General features: G+C 39.9%; 1 protein-coding gene across 4 annotated transcripts; it reads right to left on the bottom strand.

The window, feature by feature from the left end:
- Positions 1–539: 539 nt before the first annotated feature.
- On the bottom strand, positions 540–16,781 carry PRRG4 (proline rich and Gla domain 4). Of its 4 annotated transcripts, none has more exons than XM_081543793.1 (6): positions 16,399–16,781; positions 15,884–16,008; positions 9,330–9,493; positions 7,593–7,641; positions 6,436–6,568; positions 540–2,380 (listed from the first exon to the last, which is right to left on the bottom strand). In XM_081543793.1, exons 2-6 carry the CDS (start codon positions 15,984–15,986, stop codon positions 2,146–2,148), a joined length of 684 nt encoding a protein of 227 aa, XP_081399919.1. In that variant the 5' UTR covers positions 15,987–16,008; positions 16,399–16,781; the 3' UTR covers positions 540–2,145. The 4 variants fall into 4 exon arrangements, with proteins under 4 accessions (XP_081399919.1, XP_081399920.1, XP_081399922.1 ...); XM_081543794.1 differs by having other exon boundaries at positions 16,668–16,781; XM_081543796.1 differs by having other exon boundaries at positions 1,580–2,372.
- Positions 16,782–21,970: the final 5,189 nt, after the last annotated feature.

The following is a 21,970-nucleotide window of genomic DNA, read 5'->3' as shown; positions in this document are numbered from 1 at the left end:
ATATGTGAGAAAATATAGATGTGTAATATACATTTATGTATAAATGACAAATGTCTATACATTTCTCATACCGACTTAGAATTGTCTATACTTTATAATTTGAGACAGTGTAATTCTATAGGTATAAGATGGGGCTGAGAAAAGCGTGCTTGCTCATTCTAAACCTAGCTCTCACCAACATGTTAGATTTGGGGCAAGTTATCCTTGCATGCCTTAGAGTGATTGCTAAAATGACAGAGTTTGCTTCTAATCTATTTTTAATGTTTCCTAGTTAGCCTCAGAACCAGCATTAGGTGCTTGCTTGCTTTATTTATTTATTGGCTGTGTGACATGTGGAATCTTAGTTCCCTGCCCAGGAATCAAACCCATGCCCCTTGCATTGCAAGTGCAGAGTCGTAACCACTAGATTGCACAGTGGAAACTGAAACAACACTGTAAAGCAACTATACTCCAATAAAAAGTAATTCAAAACAAAACCAAACACCAAACAACAAAAAATTTTGTCAGATGATTTCTTTGCAACAAGTAACCAAAGAGACTCTGAAAATATCAAAGGTAAAGTCTGTAATGATTAAGATCTTTCTTTCATCTGCATTAAGATCACACTGTCTTAAAAGAGAAACATACACTCAAACACAGTGTAATATGATTTATACTTTTTAAACATTTAATTTGGAAGGAACTACCAAATGCATGTGAGTTTTAATCTCATCTCTCTAAAAATTATTAAAAAAATACAATTTTATAAATGGTATTACATAGAAAAAAGCAATGCCTGGCAAAAACATAAAGAACAGAATTTTCTATTTCTCAGGAGTATGTTATTTTTTGAGTTCCTGCAAAGAGGAAACAAATTCACATACACATACACTCAAATAAATTTGTGCACACACATTAATCCCAGTAATTTATAGCTTATACTCTATTATGTTTGTAAGGGGAGACTGGTCACATACACAATTAGAAGAAGATACAAACTATAGGTCAAAATGATTACCTATGATCTTCTGTGTCCAGACATTAAAAGATACAAGGGGTTGCTGGTAACTTTAATCAATATAATTTTGATAGCAGATAAGTAAGTTACTTCTAGGTTCTCAAACTACTATTTATAAACTTTGACAAATTTTCCAGATTAATAGTTATGCATAGTCAGATACAAAGAACTTAGCAAAGAAAATGAGTATGTCTACTCATCAGTAATATGCACAAATTTATCAAGCTCTACTCACTCCTAGATTTGAGGCCTATAATTTACTTCGTGGTATAACAACCCTTGCAAATCCTTGCCATTGCAACCATGTTCCCTCTGAAGAAGTAACTCCCTAGTGTTTGTTTTTTAAAGAAAACTATTGACCACCGCCCCCATAATAAAGTATGACTGATAGCAACAGTTCATGACTAAAATGTGCAAAATCTAGTGAATGCTATGCAATAATTTAAGATAAAGAAACTGATTTTATTAAGGTTATTGATTTATATTTAAATGTCAGATTCTGTGAAGTATTTCCAACCAAAAAGAAATCATAAAAAAAGAGTAGGTCCAATATTATAACTTGGAATAATCTAATAATTAGAATTTTTTTTTTTTTTTCAGTATTCAATACAAAAAAATCTATGGGGCTTCCCCGGTGGCTCAGACAGTAAACAATCTGCCTTCAATGCAGGAGACCCTGGGTTAATCCCTGGATCTGGAAGATCCCCTAGAGAAGGGAATGATTACCCACTCCAGTATTCTTGCCTGGAGAATTCCATGGACAGAGAAGCCTGGCAGGCTACAGTCCACGGGGTCGGAAAGAGTTGGACATAACTGAGTGACTAACACAACAACAAATCTGCAACCTTTTTCTGTACAAAGGATACAGACAGTTCACCAGTTCTAGCTGTGACATCCATAACAGATTCTTTTGAACAGAACAGTGCTCAATTCTTGACCGCAAGGATACACAATTCCTTATCCAGCTGCTAATGATCAAATTCAGGTTAAAGATGCCGACAGAACTCCAGTGGCAGAGAACACATGCTTATTTCTCCTTTACTCTCTACAGTTTGTCATAAAGGGCTGAATTGACCTGTCTTTTTTGGTTCAGGGAAAAGCACCACTTAAATAATGTGAATATCCTATATCACCAAGACAATGAGGGCTTAGTGAGATGGGAGTGACATAGACTTTTTAAATACCCTAAAATCATTTGCTGTCCCGGGGTAAGGTGGTGGTGGTGAAACACTCTGTTTTCTGGTCAATGCCACTGCTTGTTCATAAGAAGGTAATCCTGTATCTTCCAATGTAGGTGGCGATGGAGACAGGACAGCCTCCTCTGGTCTTCTGAAGATAATGGAAGGGGTGTGTCTGCCCCTTCTTACGTAGGTATCTGCAGACCTAAACAGAGATAGCATTGAGGTCTAGGAAAGGCAATATTTTAGGTTAAGACAGCAATATTAAGAAATCCAACTATTTTGATCAAAGTTGAACCTGCTGTATTAGTATAACAAGTTTTATTTTACCCATAAACTCTGAATGAGTCTTGGTTTAGTGGGAAGATCAAGAGCTTTGAAGTCAGTCATGGGTATGAAACAAGATCCTATCATTTCATAGCAATGTGACCAAAGGCAAGGTAACCTAACTCAGGTTTCTTCCTCTGTAAAATGGGAATAATAATAGCTATGTCAACAGAGATGTTTTGTGTGGATTGAGAAAGATTATGTAAGGCATCTAAGCAGTGTCTGGAATACTGTAACGAGGACTCAAAACACGTGAATTCTTTTTTTCTCCTATTCCTGAATTAAAATTTTCTCAAAGTATGGTGTTAAACCAAATCCAGGCTTTGTTGAAAGGCACTACAAATCAAAGCTAAGGAAATTGATGCCACAGAGGTAATAACATCAGTGGATGCCCATCTCTCTCCTTTGTTACCCCTGCAGCCCTGCTACCTGGTCCATCCCTCCTCAGCAGGACTTCTATCCCATCATTCTTCTCCACAAAAGTCTAACTTGAAGTCTACTTTCTACTGAATCAACTTCCAACTCCTGTGCCTCCTTTTCAAAGCCTCCCTTAATCTAGCCTTGCTTTATTTTATAGCTCTCTGCCCTTGCCAAGGCACTCTCCAAGGTACTCTCCATTGATCTCCACAGATCCAAGCCTAACAATTAAAAAAAATTTTTTTTTAATTAAAAAAAAATGGCTTAGTTCAAGTTCCACCATTTTTCACAAAACTTTGTCACCTATACCAGCCAATGAAAACTGAAATGCAATACTGGTCTGGTGTTCCGAAACTACATTTCCCCTTCTCACTTGTGAATTACAAATTATAATTTAAACATAAGTAAATTGATCCATTTAGACTGTGAAGTTGGCTGTCTATGAAGCATCTATGCAGAAATTAACCTCCTATAGTATGGTTAATAAGATAATTAAAATATATAGATAATCCTGAACCTATAGTCAATATTTATAATAGTATTCTTTCTAATAAGAGAGAGTTTAGCAGACCCAAAATACTGTACACTTTTGCAAACTAAATTAATATCAACTTGCCTCTTAGAATACCTTTTCCATTGAGAATTATAATGAGATCTGAGATTCAAAGGAAAGAGAGGAAAAGAGCAGAGAGAGAAGAAAAGAAAAAGGTCTATGTAAATCAAGGAATTGGATAATCTGCCCTCTAATAGTTGAGAGGTGACTGAGAGGCTCAGAAGTTTAGTTGGAGGGCTCGATACAATTCCTCCTCTGTCGGAAATCTGAAATGTACGCATGGTAGGCTTGTCACTTGCCACATTCATTAGCTTGTGATGAAAAGTTCTACTTGTTTGCTTATAGGAAACAGGAGAGACAGATGTTTTATTTGAACAAATAAATTTTTCCATGTTGACTTTCAAAATCTGTTACAGGAACAGTATAATTATATTAAAATCATTAAGTGTTTTCACAGTGATTTTTTATGTACACCTTACATGACTGAAATCAGAAAGTACACACCAAGAACATCTCAGATAAGCTGACAGCATTATAGTATGCCTATTTTCCCCCATAAAATATAGGGACTAAGAAATGAAAAGATCTTGTTTTCTATTTCTTGGCATGGTTTTACAAAAGAATGAGACAAACTTCTAACAATGATCTCATTTTTTACTCTCTTCTTTTTCAAAATATTCCTCACCCTTCCCCCACTTCCAGACTTGGCAAAAATGTAGAAAGAGAACATGTAACTCTGTTGGAAGAATTTCTTGGGACAAATGATAAAAAGTACTTTAGTCAGTGAGTAAGTATTTAAAAGTTAATCTTAACACAAAGGAATGTCTGGTTAACCTAGTTTGAAATGTCCCCTGTAAAGGGTTGCTCTGAGAATCAAAGTGAGACAGTAGATGTAAAAACGACCTGTAAATGGGACAGCATTCTACTGTACTAACACTAAGGATAACTAATCTTACTTTTAAAATAAGAGATACTGGGTTTTCAAAATGTAAGAATGACATACACAGAAAACATGCATAATAATGGCACCTCTTTACTCCATGTGTCTGAATTCTGCTTCTACTCATGCAGCAAAGAAGCTAGAAGGCTTCAGAGAAAAAAAGGCATAAGGTAAGAAGGTGTAGTGGTGTAGAAGAGCAGAAAAAGGAAGAAAAACAGGAAAGAGAAGAGAACGATGTTGAGCATGACCCTGAACAATGGCTCTGTTCACAGATCTTCAGGGAAATTATTAAATACTGAGAGCATACACATGGACTTTGGGGAAAAATATTGTAAATGGGATAGAAAAGAAGGAAAGATAAAAGACAAGGAAAGTCTTTAAAGATAAATATTCCAATTTCTTCATTAACCCATGAATTTCCAGGTATCCTGCAGCTTGTGGAAAAAGCCATATTAAATAAGATCTTAGTCAAAAGCCCTTGAAAATGGGAAGAACTTGCTGATTTTCTGTCTGTTACGTAGGTGAAATTAATAGAAACCTCAGCTTAAAGATAGTGGCTTAAGAAAAATTACACAAAGTTTTCCTTACTTTCTTTCACTTTTCAAACTTTTAGAGGATTTATAGAACTCTCAGTCTCCTTAGTTGCTGCCCATGATCACGTAATGCCTCAGGGGACAGTTTAGTAATTCCAGCTGGGGCACAGAATTATGCTTTACTTTGCCCCTGTCCTCTGCCCCCTTTGCTGGCATGTCCTCCTCTTCAGGGGCTTCCCAGGAAGCAGTGGTAAACAATTTGCCTGCAATGCAGAGGACACGAATTCAATCCCTGGGTTGGAAGGATTCCCTGGAGAAGGAAATGGCAACTCACTCCACTATGGCTGCAGAGAAACTCCATCGACAGAGGAGCCTGGTGGGCTACAGCCCGTGGGATCACAAAAGAGCTGGATACAACTAAGAGACTAGAACAACAGCAACAACCACCTTCCTCTGCATTCTTACTATGGGCATCCTTTCAGACTTGCCTCTGCCTTTGCCTCTGTCCTTTCATCACACTCAGAAAACTTGCCTACTCTCACGGCTTCAGCTTTTATCTTCCAATGGATTTATCCTAATTCCATCTCTATTGCCCTAAACTCTTACCTTAACAATAAAGAAAAAATTTTTATTATGGTAAAATATGCATAACATAAAATTTGTCATTATAACCATTTTCAGGTGTACAATTAATGGTATTAATTATATGCACAATGTTGTACAGCCATCACCACTATCTATTTCCATAATCGTTTTATCACCTGGTCAATAATGAGCGTCTTTGTAGAATTTGGAAGCGTAAATAGGGTAAATAAGGATATACAAGAAATAATTCTGATTGCCTGTTTCGCATGTGTTGCTTTTTTTTTTAAATAAGGTAGTTCTACACTTTTATCTATACTTACAGGTAAGAATATGAATGATAATAACTTTTTATTCTAATGATGTTGAGATTTATTATGCAAACAATGATGGCCTTTAGGAAGCTTTACTAATATGCTGGAATTCAGTTAATAGCAATGTATTAATATTGGCTTGTGTTAGTCACTCAGTCATGTCCGCATGGACATGGATTCTTTGTGACCGCATGGATGGGAGCCTGCCAGGCTTCTCTGTCCATTGAATCCTCCAGGCAAGATTACTGGAAGTGGCTACCCATTGCTTTCTCCAGGGGAATCTTCCTAATCTAGGGATGGAACCCAGGTTTCCTGTGTTGCAGGCATTCTTTACCATCTGAGCCACCCAGGAAGCCCAAAGTTGGCTTGTTAGTTTTACAAATGTAATATGGTAACATAAGAGGTTAACAATGAGGGAACTGGTGAAGGATATATAGGAACTCTCTGTGCTATCTTTGTAACTTTCCTGTATATCTGAAATTATTCCAAAATGAAAAATGTACTTCAAAATATAGGCAGTCATTTTTTTAGCCATTTAAAAATAATAGTATAGAAAGTATAATCGTGAATTAACTATTTTCACTTGATACTTACCCAGGATATTGTTGCCTGTGACACTTGGTGATACAAAGATAGTAACCAACTAATCCCAAAATAACCAAAAATACTCCAGCAGCAATTAATCCGGTCAGAAGGCCCATAACGTCGATTTTCTCTCTGTTAGCATCTTAAGAGAAATCATTAAACTAACATAAATATAACAACTGAAATGCACCACCTATGATTTCAATAAATTTAACATTGAGTGTAAGCACATTATTAAGCATCTAATAATTAATATTGGTTACTTTTAAAAGTCTGTGCCAGAGACATGACCAGAAAAAAAAAAAAAAGATATACTTCCTAAAAGCCCTAGGTATGGCTTCATTTATTTTTATTATTTTAATTAAAATTATTTATTCATTTTGGCTGTGCTGGGTCTTAGTCGTGGCATGTGGGATCTAGATCCCTGACCAGGGATAGAACCTGGGTTCCCTGCATTGGGAGTTCAGAGACTTAGCCACTGGACCACCAGGGAAAGTCCCTGATTTATTTTAAATGTCTTCTTAAATGGATAAAAGTCAAGACTAAGCGGGATAAACATATTCTTTGTTCAACTATACACATTTTGGTATTAACTACTGAGAGAAATTTACTAAGCAACTCCAGAGTAGCTATGTAATACAGTCTCCCTACAGCTGGAGCCCTGCCTATGAGGAATAAAAAAATTGCTGGCAAAAACAAAACAAACCTGAGTAAAAAGCAGCTAGAGATGATCAATGCAGATAAGACAAAGAATCTCCCCTCTCTAGAAATTACTTAATTCTATCTAACAATCTTAATTTACTTAGTAGCACAAGTATTCCATTCACTTGTAATGGTAAAAAAGAAAAGAAATTAAAATAGCTTACTACTTAAAAGTAACAGTCTTACTTTTATTCTGTGCAAGTCCTGACTTAGCTGAGCTGTTTAAAAGAGCGAATTAAACCTATTATCTCATTTCCCTAGTATCTCACCAAACTTGATTTTCAGTGTGTAAATAGATGAATGCGGCCTTCTCTGTCTTAGATAGCCCAGTGTATAATTGAGAAATCTTCAAGGTTTACAAGGTATGTATGTTGTGCAACAACCGAACTCAAACAATGAAACTAAAAATGTACTATGATAGAGGGTGGGAAAAAAACATTAAAATTGATCCATTCTTGCCTTACCTGATTTTGTGGTTGGTCCTTTAACTGAATATTCTTGCCAAAATTTCATCTAAGAGAAAGGTAAAAATTTCCAAGTTTATTTAATTTCTTTAATGTCATTTCATTTGGTCTTAAGGACCTAGACTAGGGGTGATAAACGCTTGGCGTGTGCCACAGGTAGGACACCAGTTCATTCATGCTGGAGCAAGTGACTCACTCTATTAAACAATTAAAGCATTGCCACCCACCACCGTTTCTTCCAACTCTGAAATTGGCCAGGGGTTTACTGCTAGTGCCGGCTCTTTACCACTGGACCCCGATATTCTTCCTTCATTGGCTCAGGGCCCTCACTCAGGTATCCAGAGACACTATCGAATTAGAGAGTCAGTGAAAACAGCAGAGGTGGAAGTTGAAGCAGGGGACTCATGATCGTGTTTGGAAAGGAGTCTGACTTTTTTCTACACTAGGTGAGCCTTCAGTTTGCTAGGAGATTTTTATAGGTTTTTTAAAAAAGTAATTTATTTTTGGCTGTGCTGGGTCTATGTTGTTTGCAGGCAGGTTTTCTTTTTGGCAATCAGGAGCTACTCTCTAGTTGCAGTGCGAGGGCTTTTCATTGCGGTGTCTTCTCTTGTTGCGGAGCACGGACTCAGTCGTTGTGGCCCACGGTTCACGTGCCCCGGGGCATGTGGGATCTTCTGGGGCCAGGGATCTAATCCGTGTCCTCTGCATTGGCAGGCAGGCTTTCAACCACTGGACCACCAGCGAAGCCCTTGCTCAGAGATTTTATTGAAAGGTATTTATTGATTTGGAAAGACATCCCTGAGACTTTTTAAGTTCAGTGTTACTTGAGAGAATGGAAGCCGTTTTTAAGGAACCGTGGTAAAACTAGAAAATGGGTTTGTGAGAAACAGAATAGAATTTCAACAGACACAGCTACAAGGCAGAGAGTCTTTGTTTCCTTTCTCTAATAGATGCAGCAGATAGTAGCAGGGAATGGGAGGCTGGGGATAATTTGGGAAGAAAAAGAGGTAAGTTTCAGTAACACCTTCATTTGAAGAATACCTAGAGAGGTTCTTATTGACTAAAGAGTAAAATGGGATTCTTGAGGAAGGGGAAAAAGAGCTGAGGTTATTTAAGCTTGGGGTTATTTACAAAAATAAAGAATCTGGGTCACTTGATATTCTTAAAGAATATGCTAGATTATAACAGGGACAGTGCTGGCTATTTGTTTTGTACTTTTCAGGATTAACAGACGGAAGTTAATTATATTTTAAGGGAGAAATTCTAGAAGTTTATTGCCAAGCTCCTGAATGCAAGGAATATATATTTTATCCTCAGTTTTTAGGGGAGCATATGACATATAGTAGATTGTCAATAAATACTCAAAATCTGAATATACTCATCAAAAAGCTAAGTCTTGATAGGAAAAATTTCTTTGAGTTTTGACCGATTGAAGCCTGAGTCAGAGAACTCAATATCCTGAAGTTTAATTCACTGTGCTTCAAGACTGTCTTTGAATATCATAAATGTTAAACACAAAATTATAACATAATTGATAATTTACTAATTACTGTAAACTCAGGAAAGTATAAAGTAAAATCTAAATGGGTTAATTAGCATTTTAAGAAAGTAGAAAGAGATAACAGGTATACAATCCTAATTTTATTTAAGGCATATAATTTCTAATGCCTGAAAGTACCAATTTTTAAAATACAATTTAATAAATGTCTAGCCAATTAACATCATCAACAAAATTACCGTTTTATCTTCATCCACAAAAATCTCTCTGGCTTCCTCATAATTACAAAGTTCTTCTATGCATTCTCTTTCTAGGTCACCAGGAGTGAAGAGCTCCAAATCAAATCTATTATATAGGAGGTGTCTATGTATGAACAGGTTTGCTTCTTCTTTTGATGTAAAAACTAACAAAGAAATAGAAAGATTTCAAACATTGATAAAAATAAGGCAAAAATTCCTGTTTTAATTATGGGAAGAGCACATAGTTCCCTTGATGTGGTAAGTTATGCCCAACTTTCTTCTGTGGTTTTAAAATCTGACAAAAAGAAATATCATCAGTAAAAATAATTCCTGCTAAAGACGAAATACAGATATCAATCAAATTCCAGGACATACTTGAGTAGATTATGTCCAAAGTTACCAGCATAAGTGAAAAAAAATTGAGTTTCATTTTTTCCTCTAGACAATTATTTTTCCAATAAATGACAGGCCAGACTACGCTATTTCTAAAGCACTGGCTTCCTATTATTTTGACTGAGAAAAATTAGTCTGGTGTAGTGGCAGAGTATTAGACACAGAAGACACAGATTTTTCTTTTCTGATTTGGCTTAGCTATCAGCTGTATATCCAGGGATAAGTCACTTACATCTCTGAGTTGCCATTTCCTAAATCACTTTTTTTTTTGGCAGTGCTGTGTCGCATGCAGGATCTTAGTTCCCAACCAGGAGCGAACCCATGCCCCCTGCATTAGTAGCACAGAGTCCGGCCCAAGACTGCCGGACCACCAGGGAAGTCCCAGGTGTGAGTCTTAACATAGCTGTTTTGTCCAGTATAGCAGCCACTAGTCACATATGGTATAGAGGACCTGAAATGTGGCTAGTGTGAATTGAATGTGCTGTAAGTGTAGAATTCAGACTTAAATCGAAGAAAGTGGAGAAAACCACTAGACCATTCAGGTATGACCTAAATCAAGTCCCTTATAGAAAAAAAAAATACCACAGTGGAAGTGAGAAATAGATTCAAGGGATTAGATCTGATAGACAGAACACCTGATGAACTATGGATAGAGGTTCACTAACATTGTATAGGAGACAGGGATCAAGACCATCCCCAAGAAAAAGAAATGCAAAAAAGCAAAATGGCTGTCTGAGGAGGCCTTACAAATGGCTGTGAAAAGAAGAGAAGCCAAAAGCAAAGGAGAAAAGGAAAGATATACCCATTTGAATGCAGAGTTCCAAAGAATAGCAAGGAGAGATAAGAAAGCCTTCTTCAGTGATCAATGCAAAGAAATAGAGGAAAACAAGAAACAATAGAATGGGAAAGACTAGAGATCTCTTCAAGAAAATTAGAGATACCAAGAGAACATTTCATGCAAAGATGGGCTCAATAAAGGACAGAAATGGTATGGACCTGACAGAAGCAGAAGATATTAAGAAGAGGTGGCAAGAACACACAGAAGAACTGTAAAAAAGATCTTCACGACCCAGATAATCACGACCGTGTGATTACTCACCTAGAGCCAGACATCCTGGAATGTGAAGTCAAGTGGGCCTTAGGAAGCATCACTACGAACAAGGCTAGTGGAGGTGATGGAATTCCAGTTGAGCTATTTCAAATCCTCAAAGATGATGCTGTGAAAGTGCTGCACTCGATATGCCAGCAAATTTGGAAAACTCAGCAGTGGCCACAGGACTAGAAAAGGTCAGTTTTCATTCCAATCCCAAAGAAAGGCAATGCCAAAGAATGCTCAAACTACCGCACAGTTGCACTCATCTCACACGCTAGTAAAGTAATGCTCAAAATTCTCCAAGCCAGGCTTCAGTAATACGTGAACTGTGAAATTCCAGATGTTCAAGCTGGTTTTAGAAAAGGCAGAGGAACCAGAGATCAAATTGCCAACATCCGCTGGATCATCGAAAAAGCAAGAGAGTTCCAGAAAAACATCTATTTCTGCTTTATTGACTATGCCAAAGCCTTTGTGTGGATCACAATAAACTGTGGAAAATTCTGAAAGAGATGGGAATACCAGACCACCTGACCTGCCTCCTGAGAAACCTGTATGCAGGTCAGGAAGCAACAGTTAGAACTGGACATGAACAACAGACTGGTTCCAAATAGGGAAAGGAGTATGTCAAGGCTGTATATTGTCACCCTGCTTATTTAACTTATATGTGGAGTACATCATGAGAAACGCTGGGCTCGATGAAGCATAAGCTGGAATCAAGATTGCCAGGAGAAATATCAATAACCTCAGATATGCAGATGATGCCACCCTTATGGAAGAAAGTGAAGAACTAAAGAGCCTCTTGATGCAAGTGAAAGAGGAGAGTGAAAAAGTTGGCTTAAAGCTCAACATTCAGAAAACTAAGATCATGGCATTCAGTCTCATCATGAACTCAGTCCATGGTTCATTCAGTCTCATCATTTCATGGCAAATAGATGGGGAAACAGTGGCTGACTTTATTTTGGGGGGGCTCCAAAATCACTGCAGATTGTGACTGCAGCCATGAAATTAAAAGACGCTTGCTCCCTGGAAGGGAAGTTATGACCAACCTAGACAGTATATTAGAAAGCAGAGACATTACTTTGCCAACAAAGGTCCGTCTAGTCAAGGCTATGGTTTTTCCAGTAGTCATGTATGGATGTGAGAGTTGGACTATAAAGAAAGCTGAGCACCGAAGAATTGATGCTTTTGAACTGTGGTGTTGGAGAAGACTCTTGAGAGTCCCTTGGACTGCAAGGAGATCTAACCAGTCCATCCTAAAGGAGATCAGTCCTAGGTGTTCATTGGAAGGATTGATGTTGAAACTAAAACTCCAGTACTCTGGCCACCTGATGTGAAAAGCTGACTCATTTGAAAAGACCCTGTTGCTGGGAAAGATTGAAGGCAGGAGGAGAAGGGGAGGACAGAGGATGAGATGGTTGAATGGCATCTCCAACTCAAAGGAGATGAGTTTGAGTAGACTCCGGGAGTTGGTGATGGACAGGGAGGCCTGGTGTGCTGTCGTCCACGGGGTCGCAAACAGTTGGACACAAGTGAGCGACTGAACTGAACTGAACACCAAGTGTAGAAAGGGACTTCAAAGACATGGTTAAGAAAAATGTAAAGTATCTCAATGTTTTCTATTACTTATATTTGTAATATTAGGTTAAATATTTGGAATATATTGGGTTAAATTAAATACTTTATCAAAATTAATTGCACCTATTTCTTTTACTTTGTAAAATGTGGCTGCTAGAAAATTTTAAATTATTATTGTGGTGCACATTCTATTTCTACTGGCCAGTGCTCTTCTAGCATCTTCATTTCTATGTTATAAATAAGATTTATGAGCTATTTGAACCAAGGAGGGGAGCCAGAATGGGTTCATTAGTGCTAGTTGTTTTGAGAAATATTCTAAAAAGGTAGACCATTCTGTCCTGTGACAAAATGTTGGTTCTTTCCTCTGCTTTGTCTTCTTGTGGATTTTACGCAACCATGAAACAGAATGAAAAATTTTCCAACTCGCCATCATTTCTCATTGGGATTCTTATAATGGCCCTCTAAGGCCCTGTCCATGACAGCGACAGCACATTTCCAATGTGCCTGGATCTCTCCTGCCTTTGAACTTGCTTTCCACTGACTAGAACTTTCCTCTTTTAGTTTGCATTCTCACTTCCTTCCGCATTTTGTTCAGTGTTACCTTGAACCCCATCCCTACTCACCCACCTCTGGCAATCCCCATCCCACACTGTGTTTTTCTTCATGGCACTTTCCAGCTAGTGTTCTATATGCTTTATTTACTCTTCTGTTACCACTCTGTTCCCCTAGCTAGAAGGAAAATTCCATTAAAGCAGGGATGTTGACACATAGAGGTGCCCTCCAAATTACTTATAATAAATGAATGAACTTGACTTTCCTCTTGGACCTAAATTCTCGGAGTTGAGGCAATTCAGAGGTATGGTGTGTTACTCAGCTTGGCACAGGTTTATAACAGTAAACCAGTGATGAAGTAACTTTGAGTCTGCTTAACTTAGCTGTATTCTGCTTACTTACAAGATGTAAAATCTGATTTCAGAACGGAGAATTAGAAATCTGCCTCTGCATTGCTACTTCTCAAATATGCCCAGATCTTTACATTTTACTGGCTAGAAAAGCAGTGCCAAATTTCTCATTGTTGGCCTCCTGTTATCTGAGTTACAAAACACCCCTGACCTCCAAATGGGACTTTCAACTTAAAAGGAAAAATAAGAAAGTGAGTCACAAACACTTTTATTGTTCCTGAAGTGATATTTATGCCAGTGAAAGTCTTGACTGCTGTATAAAACATGCCTTCTGGGAGGGACTGTTGTCCAGTACTTCCCTGAGGTTGAAAGTTCTAAATCAGTCCATGGTTCATCTTAGACCTTCAATGCCTTATCAAACTTCTTGCCTCCCTTATGATCTCAGGAGTAATACTGTCCTTTGTTATTTGGGTTCTAAGTAGCCTGGATTTGCTTTTAATTAAAAGAGGCAAACTCCCGTGCCCCTGGAGCATCCTGAACTTGCAGCAAGGGTTCCTGTTTTTCCTCTGGCCATTGCCAGATACACTGGCCTTTGCACTTTTGTATCTGCTGCTTCAGATTGTCTTCTCATCTTTATTTCTCCTGTCTTAGACCGTCCTAAGAGGCTGTCTATTCCCCTGTTTTAAACCCACCAACTGAGATATTCTATTCTCCTCCTCTCTCCTGTCTCTCCATGCTTTCTAAATAAATTCCCTTTGAGTCATTTAAATCCCACTTCTCGGCTTTATCAGAACACAACTGAAGGTCCTTTATTTTCCTAGTTACTTTTCATATCTCCATGTGTTATATCTCATTTGCAGAGAGCACTGGCTTCTGTGCTATACAACTCTCCAGAGACATAGCTATTATGCTAACTAATACCTAACTAATACTAATGCTAACTAATACTGCTAACCAATACCTCTGCTCTTGAACTCTCTGTTTCTACTTCTGTCATAGAGTTTATGGAGATTATCAGTTTACACCCTGTCTCGCCCACTAGATGAAGCAGTCCATGCGGATTTCCACTCAAGAATACTGGAGTAGGTTGCCATTTCCTTCCCCAGGAGATCTTCCTGACCTGGAAATCAAACCCAGGTCTCCTGCACTGCAAGCAGACTCTTTTTTTTTTTTCCATTAAAAAAATTTATTTACTTTTTAATTGAAGGATAATTGCTTTACAGAATTTTGTTTTTGTTAAATCTCAACATGAATTAACCATAGGTATACATATGCCCCCTCCGTCTTGAACTTCCCTCCAAGCGCCCTCCCAATCCCACCCTTCTAGGTTGATACAGAGCCCCTGTTTGAGTTCCTGCAGGCAGATTCTTTAGCAACTGAACCACCAGAGAAGCCTTTTAAATATACACACTTCCTCATTTATATTTCCCAGAGATATCTCCAGCCTTCTGCACCCAAGTATGATCTCTAACTTCCTTCCATAGTTTATGATGTCCTGGAGAGTGTCTTTTATGCCTATATCTTGTGAATGAATGAATGTACTCATAAACATTCTGGACCCAGCATGTGGTCCTGCTGAGTGTGGATCATCAACCTTATATATGAATGGACTTACATATACGGTGCAACGTGGAAGGCATCAAGGATTTCCTTCCAAATCTCCCCCTGTTCCACTAACTACCTTATCCGGTTGCTTAGGATTCTGTGGTCAGTGTTTGATTCCTTAAGGTTAAGATATTGCCCTGTTTTAACACACACACACTCTCCTAGAAGGCTTGAGACACTAAGCTGTATTAACCATTATTAGCGTTATGATTAGGAATTTTAGTGTAACAGATCCTTCTCAAAAGAGAATGAGAGTAGGACCTGAAGAGAATGAATGTGGGACAGATATGTGTGGGGAGGTGGATCCAAAGCATTGGCACCAGGTAGGGAAGCACAGTGACTTGGCAGGGATAAAGGAAAGCCAAGTTTTTTCTTTCCTGTTTTCTGGGTTAGGATTTCAGAATGTGGTCAGGAATCTGTTTATGACCTGGAGACTACAAGGTGCAATTCTAGGTTAGCAAGCCCCAAATCTAATCTTCTCACATCATCCAACTTTACCCAGATAACCAGACATTTAAAAGTAAAAAAGGACCTCAGAGATCACTCCACTCCTCACTCCCTCATTTTAAAAGCTGAAAGGGGGTTAAGTAACTTGCCCCGAGTCTGCTAACAAATCCAGACTAGGTCCTGGACTCCTTGTCCTTCTTTCCAAGAAGAACAGCTAATTATGCTCATCAGAATTACTACACAGCCTCATCTAGAAAAACGGCACTCACTGATTTTCAGAAGTTAAAACAGGTTTCCATTCAGTTAACCACCAACGTGGTCTTAAATACATATTTACAAAAGTAACTCTCAGAAATAAAAATTGCAGTTAACATAACAAACCACAACATTACCAAATAAACCACAAATTAAAGCGCATTTTAGCGTTTCTACGATTGATGAGGGCATGTAATTTCAAAGACTACACTTTCTCGTTTGAGCCCTGGAATACAGGCTCGGGTTTTCAGCATGGTTTTCTTGGGATCTGCAGCCAGGCTTACCTTCTTCTCTCGCATGCCTAGACTCCTCCGGACTTCTTGTGAAATGAGGAAACGCGAAGCTAACTACGGGCAGTTGGCTGAGTAGCACCAGGAGTGGAAACATAGTCCGGCGACTGTCAAACAAACTGAAACAAAATAACCAACCAACCAAAAACACAGGTCAAAAGTGCCCCCAGCTCAACAGTTTAAATTCCTGTGGGAACGAGTCACCGACCTGTTGTGCTCAAAGTCATCGCGTGACTGCGCCCCGCGCGCGGTTTCGGTCGCTAGGGTCCGACCCGCGCCCGGAAAGCGGCCCCGAGAGCTCCGGGGCACAAATGCCGCCTCCCCTCCATCCACCCGCCCAACACCCCTGTCCCCACCTCCCTAGCCCCCGCCCTCCGGACTCTGCGGCCGGCTGAGCGGGCGCCTGTCGCCGCGACGACCCTCTGCGTTGCAATCGGACCCATTCCGCCGAGGAGGCCCCCTCCCAGCCACCCATTCCCTGCCGGGGCCGAGCCGCCGGGCCCCCGCACCTGCAGCTCCGGGCGCATGTTCCAGCAGCAGCCGGGCCGGAGCCCCGTGCTTCGGTCGTCCCTGCGGCCGCCAGACCCTCGGTCTCCGCGCCCCCCGAATCCGCGCCTTGCTCTCCGCAGGGCGGGAGGGGGCCCCACGCTCGGGCCGAAGAAGAGCCTAGAGTCCGCGGAGGGGGCGCCCTGGCCGGCTCCGGGACGCGCGGCGCGAGTCCTGCCTGGATCCCGGGAGGCCGCGGAGTAGAGCGGTGAGAACCGGAGAAGGCAGCTACCTGGGAGCACCTGGCCGCGCTCCTCCCCGCGGGGGCCGGCGCACCTGCGGCGGGCGGGCGGTAGGCTGGCGTCTCCAGGAGCCGCGCCTCGCAGCCGCCGCCACCTCTTTCTGCGCTAAGCCCTGGGCGAGTCCGGCCGCCTGCAGCCAGTTTTGGCCCCGCCTTGGCGCGCGGGTGGCGGGTTTGGGACTGTTTCTAGACCCTGCGTCCTCCGCTGACTCGGGGCAGCGTGAGTTCACCTCCCAGCGCTAAACAGAAACCACCTGCTGAACCCTCTCGCCCGGGCGCGTCCGGGGATTTTCGATTTGGGTTTTACTAGGCGACGAGCTCTATCTTAAGACCTTAGGTCTCAAAGGGTGGTCCGCGAAGGAGAACAAAATCTTTATCAGAGCATATGAAATGGGAAGTGACCTTAAAAATTAACTGATTACGTTGGTTTTCAAATCGTGGTCCGCCAGGTCTGGGCCATCTCCAAGATCCTTTCAAGGGGTCTCCGTGGTCAAAACTATTTTCTTTATGATACAAAGACGTAATTTGCCTTTTTCGCCGTCAGTGTCTCCTGAATGTACAGCGGAAATTTCCAGAGGCCATTCGACGTGTAATGATGTCATCACCCAGCTAATAGAGTGCTTCATGTGTGTTGTGCTTTCCATTATTTTCTATGGTAGTAGATTTAAGTATCAGCATGTACGTTTTTTTTATAGAGATTAATAAAATCTGCCTGTTCTTAGTTTTTTGTTTTTTCCTGTACTTTTACTAGCTAGCTTTAGTCATACTTGGCAGGATATCTATAACCTCACTTTTTTTTTTTTTAATAAGTAGTCGTCTGGAATCTTGAGCTTTGCTTTGAGCCTATGCAGAAATACAACCAAAAGTAAGTACAATTTGTTGTCTTGATTTGAAATAATATTATGAAAATTTCTCAGTTTAACAGATAATATGATAAATATCAGGGCTTCCCTGGTAGCTCAGCTGGTAAAGAATCCGCCTGCAATTCAGGAGATCCCGGTTCGATTCCTGGGTCAGGAAGATTCCCTGGAGAAGGGATAGGCTACCCTCTCCAGTATTCTTGGGCTTCCCTGGTGGCTCAAACAGTAAAGAATCCACCTGCAATGGGGGAGACCTGGATTCGATCCCTGGGTTGGGAAGATCCCCCGGAGGAGGGCATGGCAACCCCCTCCAGTATTGCCTGGAGAACCACATGGACAGAGGAGCCTGGCGGGGCTACAGACCATGGGATCCCAAAGAGTGGGACACCCCCGACTGACTAAGCACAGCACAGCATGGTATATATCATTAGATATAATTCATGTAAGTAAGAGCTCTTTGTAGATCCTTAATAATGTTAAAAAATGTGAAGAGGTCTTGAGACCAAAGAGTTTGAGAATTACCTACCACCTCAAGTTTTGAAGGCAGCAGGTGGACAGAGCACATACTGGGTGTTCACATACTGCCTTGTCCAAACAACACTTATAACAACTCTTTGAAACATTATTTAAGGTTCCATGCTCTGGCCAAAGTGGCTCAACACTTGGTAGAAGCCAGAAGAAACGTTTTTTCCCCCTTTCTAATCATTGATTAATTCAATTTCCACCAAATTTTATTTTTTCCTGCAAAGGTAATTGCCTACTTTATTCTAAATATTTAGAATCAGCTGAGTTCTTTCTGTTTTCTGCAGAAATTTTGTTTTCACTGATTCCTTCTCAGTTCAGTTCAGTCACTCAGTCATGTCCGACTCTTTGCGACCCCATGGACTGCAGCATGCCAGGCCTCCCTGTCCATCACCAACTCCCAGAGTTTACTCAAACTCATGTCCATTGAGTCGGTGATGCCATCCAACCATCTCATCCTTTGTCGTCCCCTTCTCCTCCTGCCTTCAATCTTTCCCAGCATCAGGGTCTTATCAAATGAGTCAACTCTTCGCATCAGGTAGCCAAAGTATTGGAGTTTCAGCTTCAACATCAGTCCTTCAAATGAACACTCGGGACTAATCTCCTTTAGGATGGACTGGTTGGAGAGTCTCCAAGGGACTCTCAAGAGTCTTCTCCAACACCACAGTTCAAAAGCATCAGTTCTTTGGTGCTCAGCTTTCTTTACAGTCCAACTCTCACATCCATACATGACTACTGGAAAAACCATAGCCTTGACTAGACGGACCTTTTTTGGCCAAGTAATGTCTCTGCTTTTTAATATGCTATCTAGGTTGGTCATAACTTTTCTTCCAAGAAGTAAGCGTCTTTTAACTTCATGGCTGCAATCACCATCTGCAGTGATTTTGGAGCCCCCCCAAAATAAAGTCAGCCTGTGTTTCCTTCTAGACAGTGCTTTTTCTTTTTCCTTCTCCCAGTCTTTCCTCGATTGCCATTTGTCCACCCTGTTCTTTAAACTGTTTCTATGATAGATATCTCCTCAATCCTTTTATTGTTCTTAAGCAATTTCGATTACACTGTGAAGGGGCTAAAAATGATTTCTTGTAGTTTACATCTTAAACAGGGAACATCTCTACTAGAACATTCATTCTTCTATTTATTCATTCATTTAGCCCTGAGGTTAGAGAGAAAAACACCACAATCTCTGTTCTGTAGAATTTAATCTAAGAGCTATATCTAAGAATGTGGGCTGAGTAAAGTTCTTATCAAAGGAAAGAACAGACTTACTTATCTTTAGCCTCCAGAGAACCGGACAGAGTTCTTTTATGTTGTTCATGCTCAGTACATTTTTATTTTTAATTTTTAATTTTTAAAATACTATTTCATTTTATGTTTTGGCTGTGCCCTGTGGCTTGTGGGATCTTAGTTCTCTGACCAAGAGTTGAACCCAGGCCCTCAGCGGTGGAAATATGGAGCCCTAAACACTGGACTGCCAGGGAATTCCTTCAATACCCTTTTTTGGAGTGATGAAAGCGATTTGTTTTCAGGTAGAAGAAGTGCGTTATATTGTATTTGGAGATGCAAATAGTCAGATGCTTCATGCTGTGGAATAAACAGACATAAACTTTGATGACATTCCTTGGTCGAATTCATCCACCCACATATCTGGGTATCTGGATCAAAACAAATGAGGCTTTGTGTTCACATCAAATATCAGAGTTTATAGTCTGAGAGGGGAGTCAGATACTGAAATAAAAGTCTGTTTCTCAGTGGTGAATGACAGCCCTGCACATTTCCCTGTGATAATATTGGCTCCCAGAGAATACTACAGCACTTGGCAGTATGAACACAGACTTCAACCACTGTGGAGCTGCAAGGTGTTTTGAAATTAGGTAGCAAAGAGAGAAAATAGTAACAACATTGTTTAAGATTGTCTATTTCTTCTGCTATTTATTTGCTCTATTTATTTCTTATTTTGTGCCACTTGCTTTTTTAAAGTCACAGTGTTCTTATGCTTTTTCTCCCATAACATTTTAAGTGATTTTATTCTGGTCATCTGCAGAACTGGACTAAATATTGTGATTCTCTTTTTACAGAGAAGAATACTGAAGCATGAAGTGTAAAGGGTCTCAGAGAGTCATGGGCCAAGTGGTAGCCCAGCTCTTGACTCTTCCCAGTGCCTTTTATTATCAAGCAGTGGGGGTCAGGAGGTAAGAATTGTTTAATTTCAAAAGAAAGAAAAAAAATTAGAGCAGTGAGATTAATGGACTTGGATTAATGTGATAATACATCTCTGAGTTTGAGCGCATACCCACCCACTTACATGTGTCAACTCAAGAATGAAATGGAAACTCGCTGTATTGTGTGGGCATGAGGATTGACTCAAAGACTGTGACAGGAAATGTTAAGGCTGCAGCCTTGAAGCTCTGCAATGTTTAGGTCACATCCACATCCTTAAAGACACAGTGATAACTGTGTCACTAGACTACTTGGAGCAGAAGATGTGACTTCACGGAACTTAGGTGTCGGTGACATTTTAGCCTTGATATTTCATCATCGGATTTTTGCTGTTCTAATTTATCCCAGTAAAATCAGTAGGTGGAAGATAAAAGACTCCTATGCTTCAAGGCTGATTATATCTCTGTATGCAAGTATTTTCAGATTCAACAGATATGCAGAAGGGTTAAAGATTTTATTTTAAACATTTACTTAAAGCTCCCTAAAGGAACTTTTGACTAGAGCTCCCATTTAATTCTATCATTTAAGAATAATGACTGTTAATAGCAAGATAAAATAAAAAACAGTATGGGAGGTTATCTGGCTTCCTGATCACTTGATTTTGTGTCATGCTGTGGGTGGTAACAAGAACCACATCATGGTTAAAAACCAGTAATCCTTAGAGTCTATATGGAGCACATAGGAAACTTGAATCAGTATGGTTCTGAGATGCTCTCTGGGGCCTGTGACATGGTCAGAAAACTCTTACTCTTTGTTTAGACCTTGGCATTTTTACAGCTATAACTATTTGTTTCACTCATTGGGCTCATTTTATCATCATAATCTTACTCTCTGATTGCTGCACAATTTTTTTGACCTCTTTTTTGTAAATCCATGTTCAAGTAATCATAGTGTTCTAACTAAACAGATTTTTTTCATACAGAAGTTTATTTGGCATCAGTTGCAAAACCATACTTTCATGTACAATGTCTAAAGAGAGAGTTTAGACAAATCACATACTTTTAGCTATGCAACTGAGAGTGTTTAAGAATCATTCATTTATTCTGCATCAAAGAAGGATAATAATGAAGTATTAATGTTGCTGGTACTGATTAAAGACACAACATTGTATAGAAGACCTGTTAGGAAATCCACAACTTAGGATCCTGTTTATTCTTCATTGGTATAGAGTTCTCTTTTGTTATTTTATGTACCACCCTGGCTTCAAGCTCTCAAAATGGGAGTTCTCAATGACTAAATTTTGATATATATAATGGGGGTTTTAAAACACTGCTTATTTTACTGGTGCACACTAATAGCTTTAGTAGAGTTTATGGGTCTCCTTTGCTTTCCTGGTGGGTTAGCAGTAAAGAATCCACCTGCTAATGCAGGAGGCACAGGTTCGATCCCTGAGTTGGGAAGATCCCCTGGTAGAGGAGATGGCAACCTACTCCAGTATTCTTGCCTGGGAAATCCCATGGACAGAAGGGCCTGGCCGGCTACAGCCCATGGGGTCGCAAAGAGTCGGACACGACTTGGTTACTAAACAATAACAATAACAAAAATAGGTCTCCTTTACCCACCCTTGACACTGCCATTATGATATCAGCTTGAGAGCCGGAAACAAAGTTTACCAGTTTTTGTACTTTGTAAGGCACGTGGCAGGATCTCCTGACTATGAAGTGAATAAAAGAAGGATAAGTTCTATTCCTGGGT

This window comes from Giraffa tippelskirchi, chromosome 11, assembly GCF_054371585.1.
Source record: "Giraffa tippelskirchi isolate mGirTip1 chromosome 11, T2T-mGirTip1v1.2.pri, whole genome shotgun sequence".
NCBI classification, from domain to species: domain Eukaryota; kingdom Metazoa; phylum Chordata; class Mammalia; order Artiodactyla; family Giraffidae; genus Giraffa; species Giraffa tippelskirchi.
Note: the sequence above shows the minus strand (reverse complement) of the source record. Positions and strands in the feature narration are given on the sequence as shown.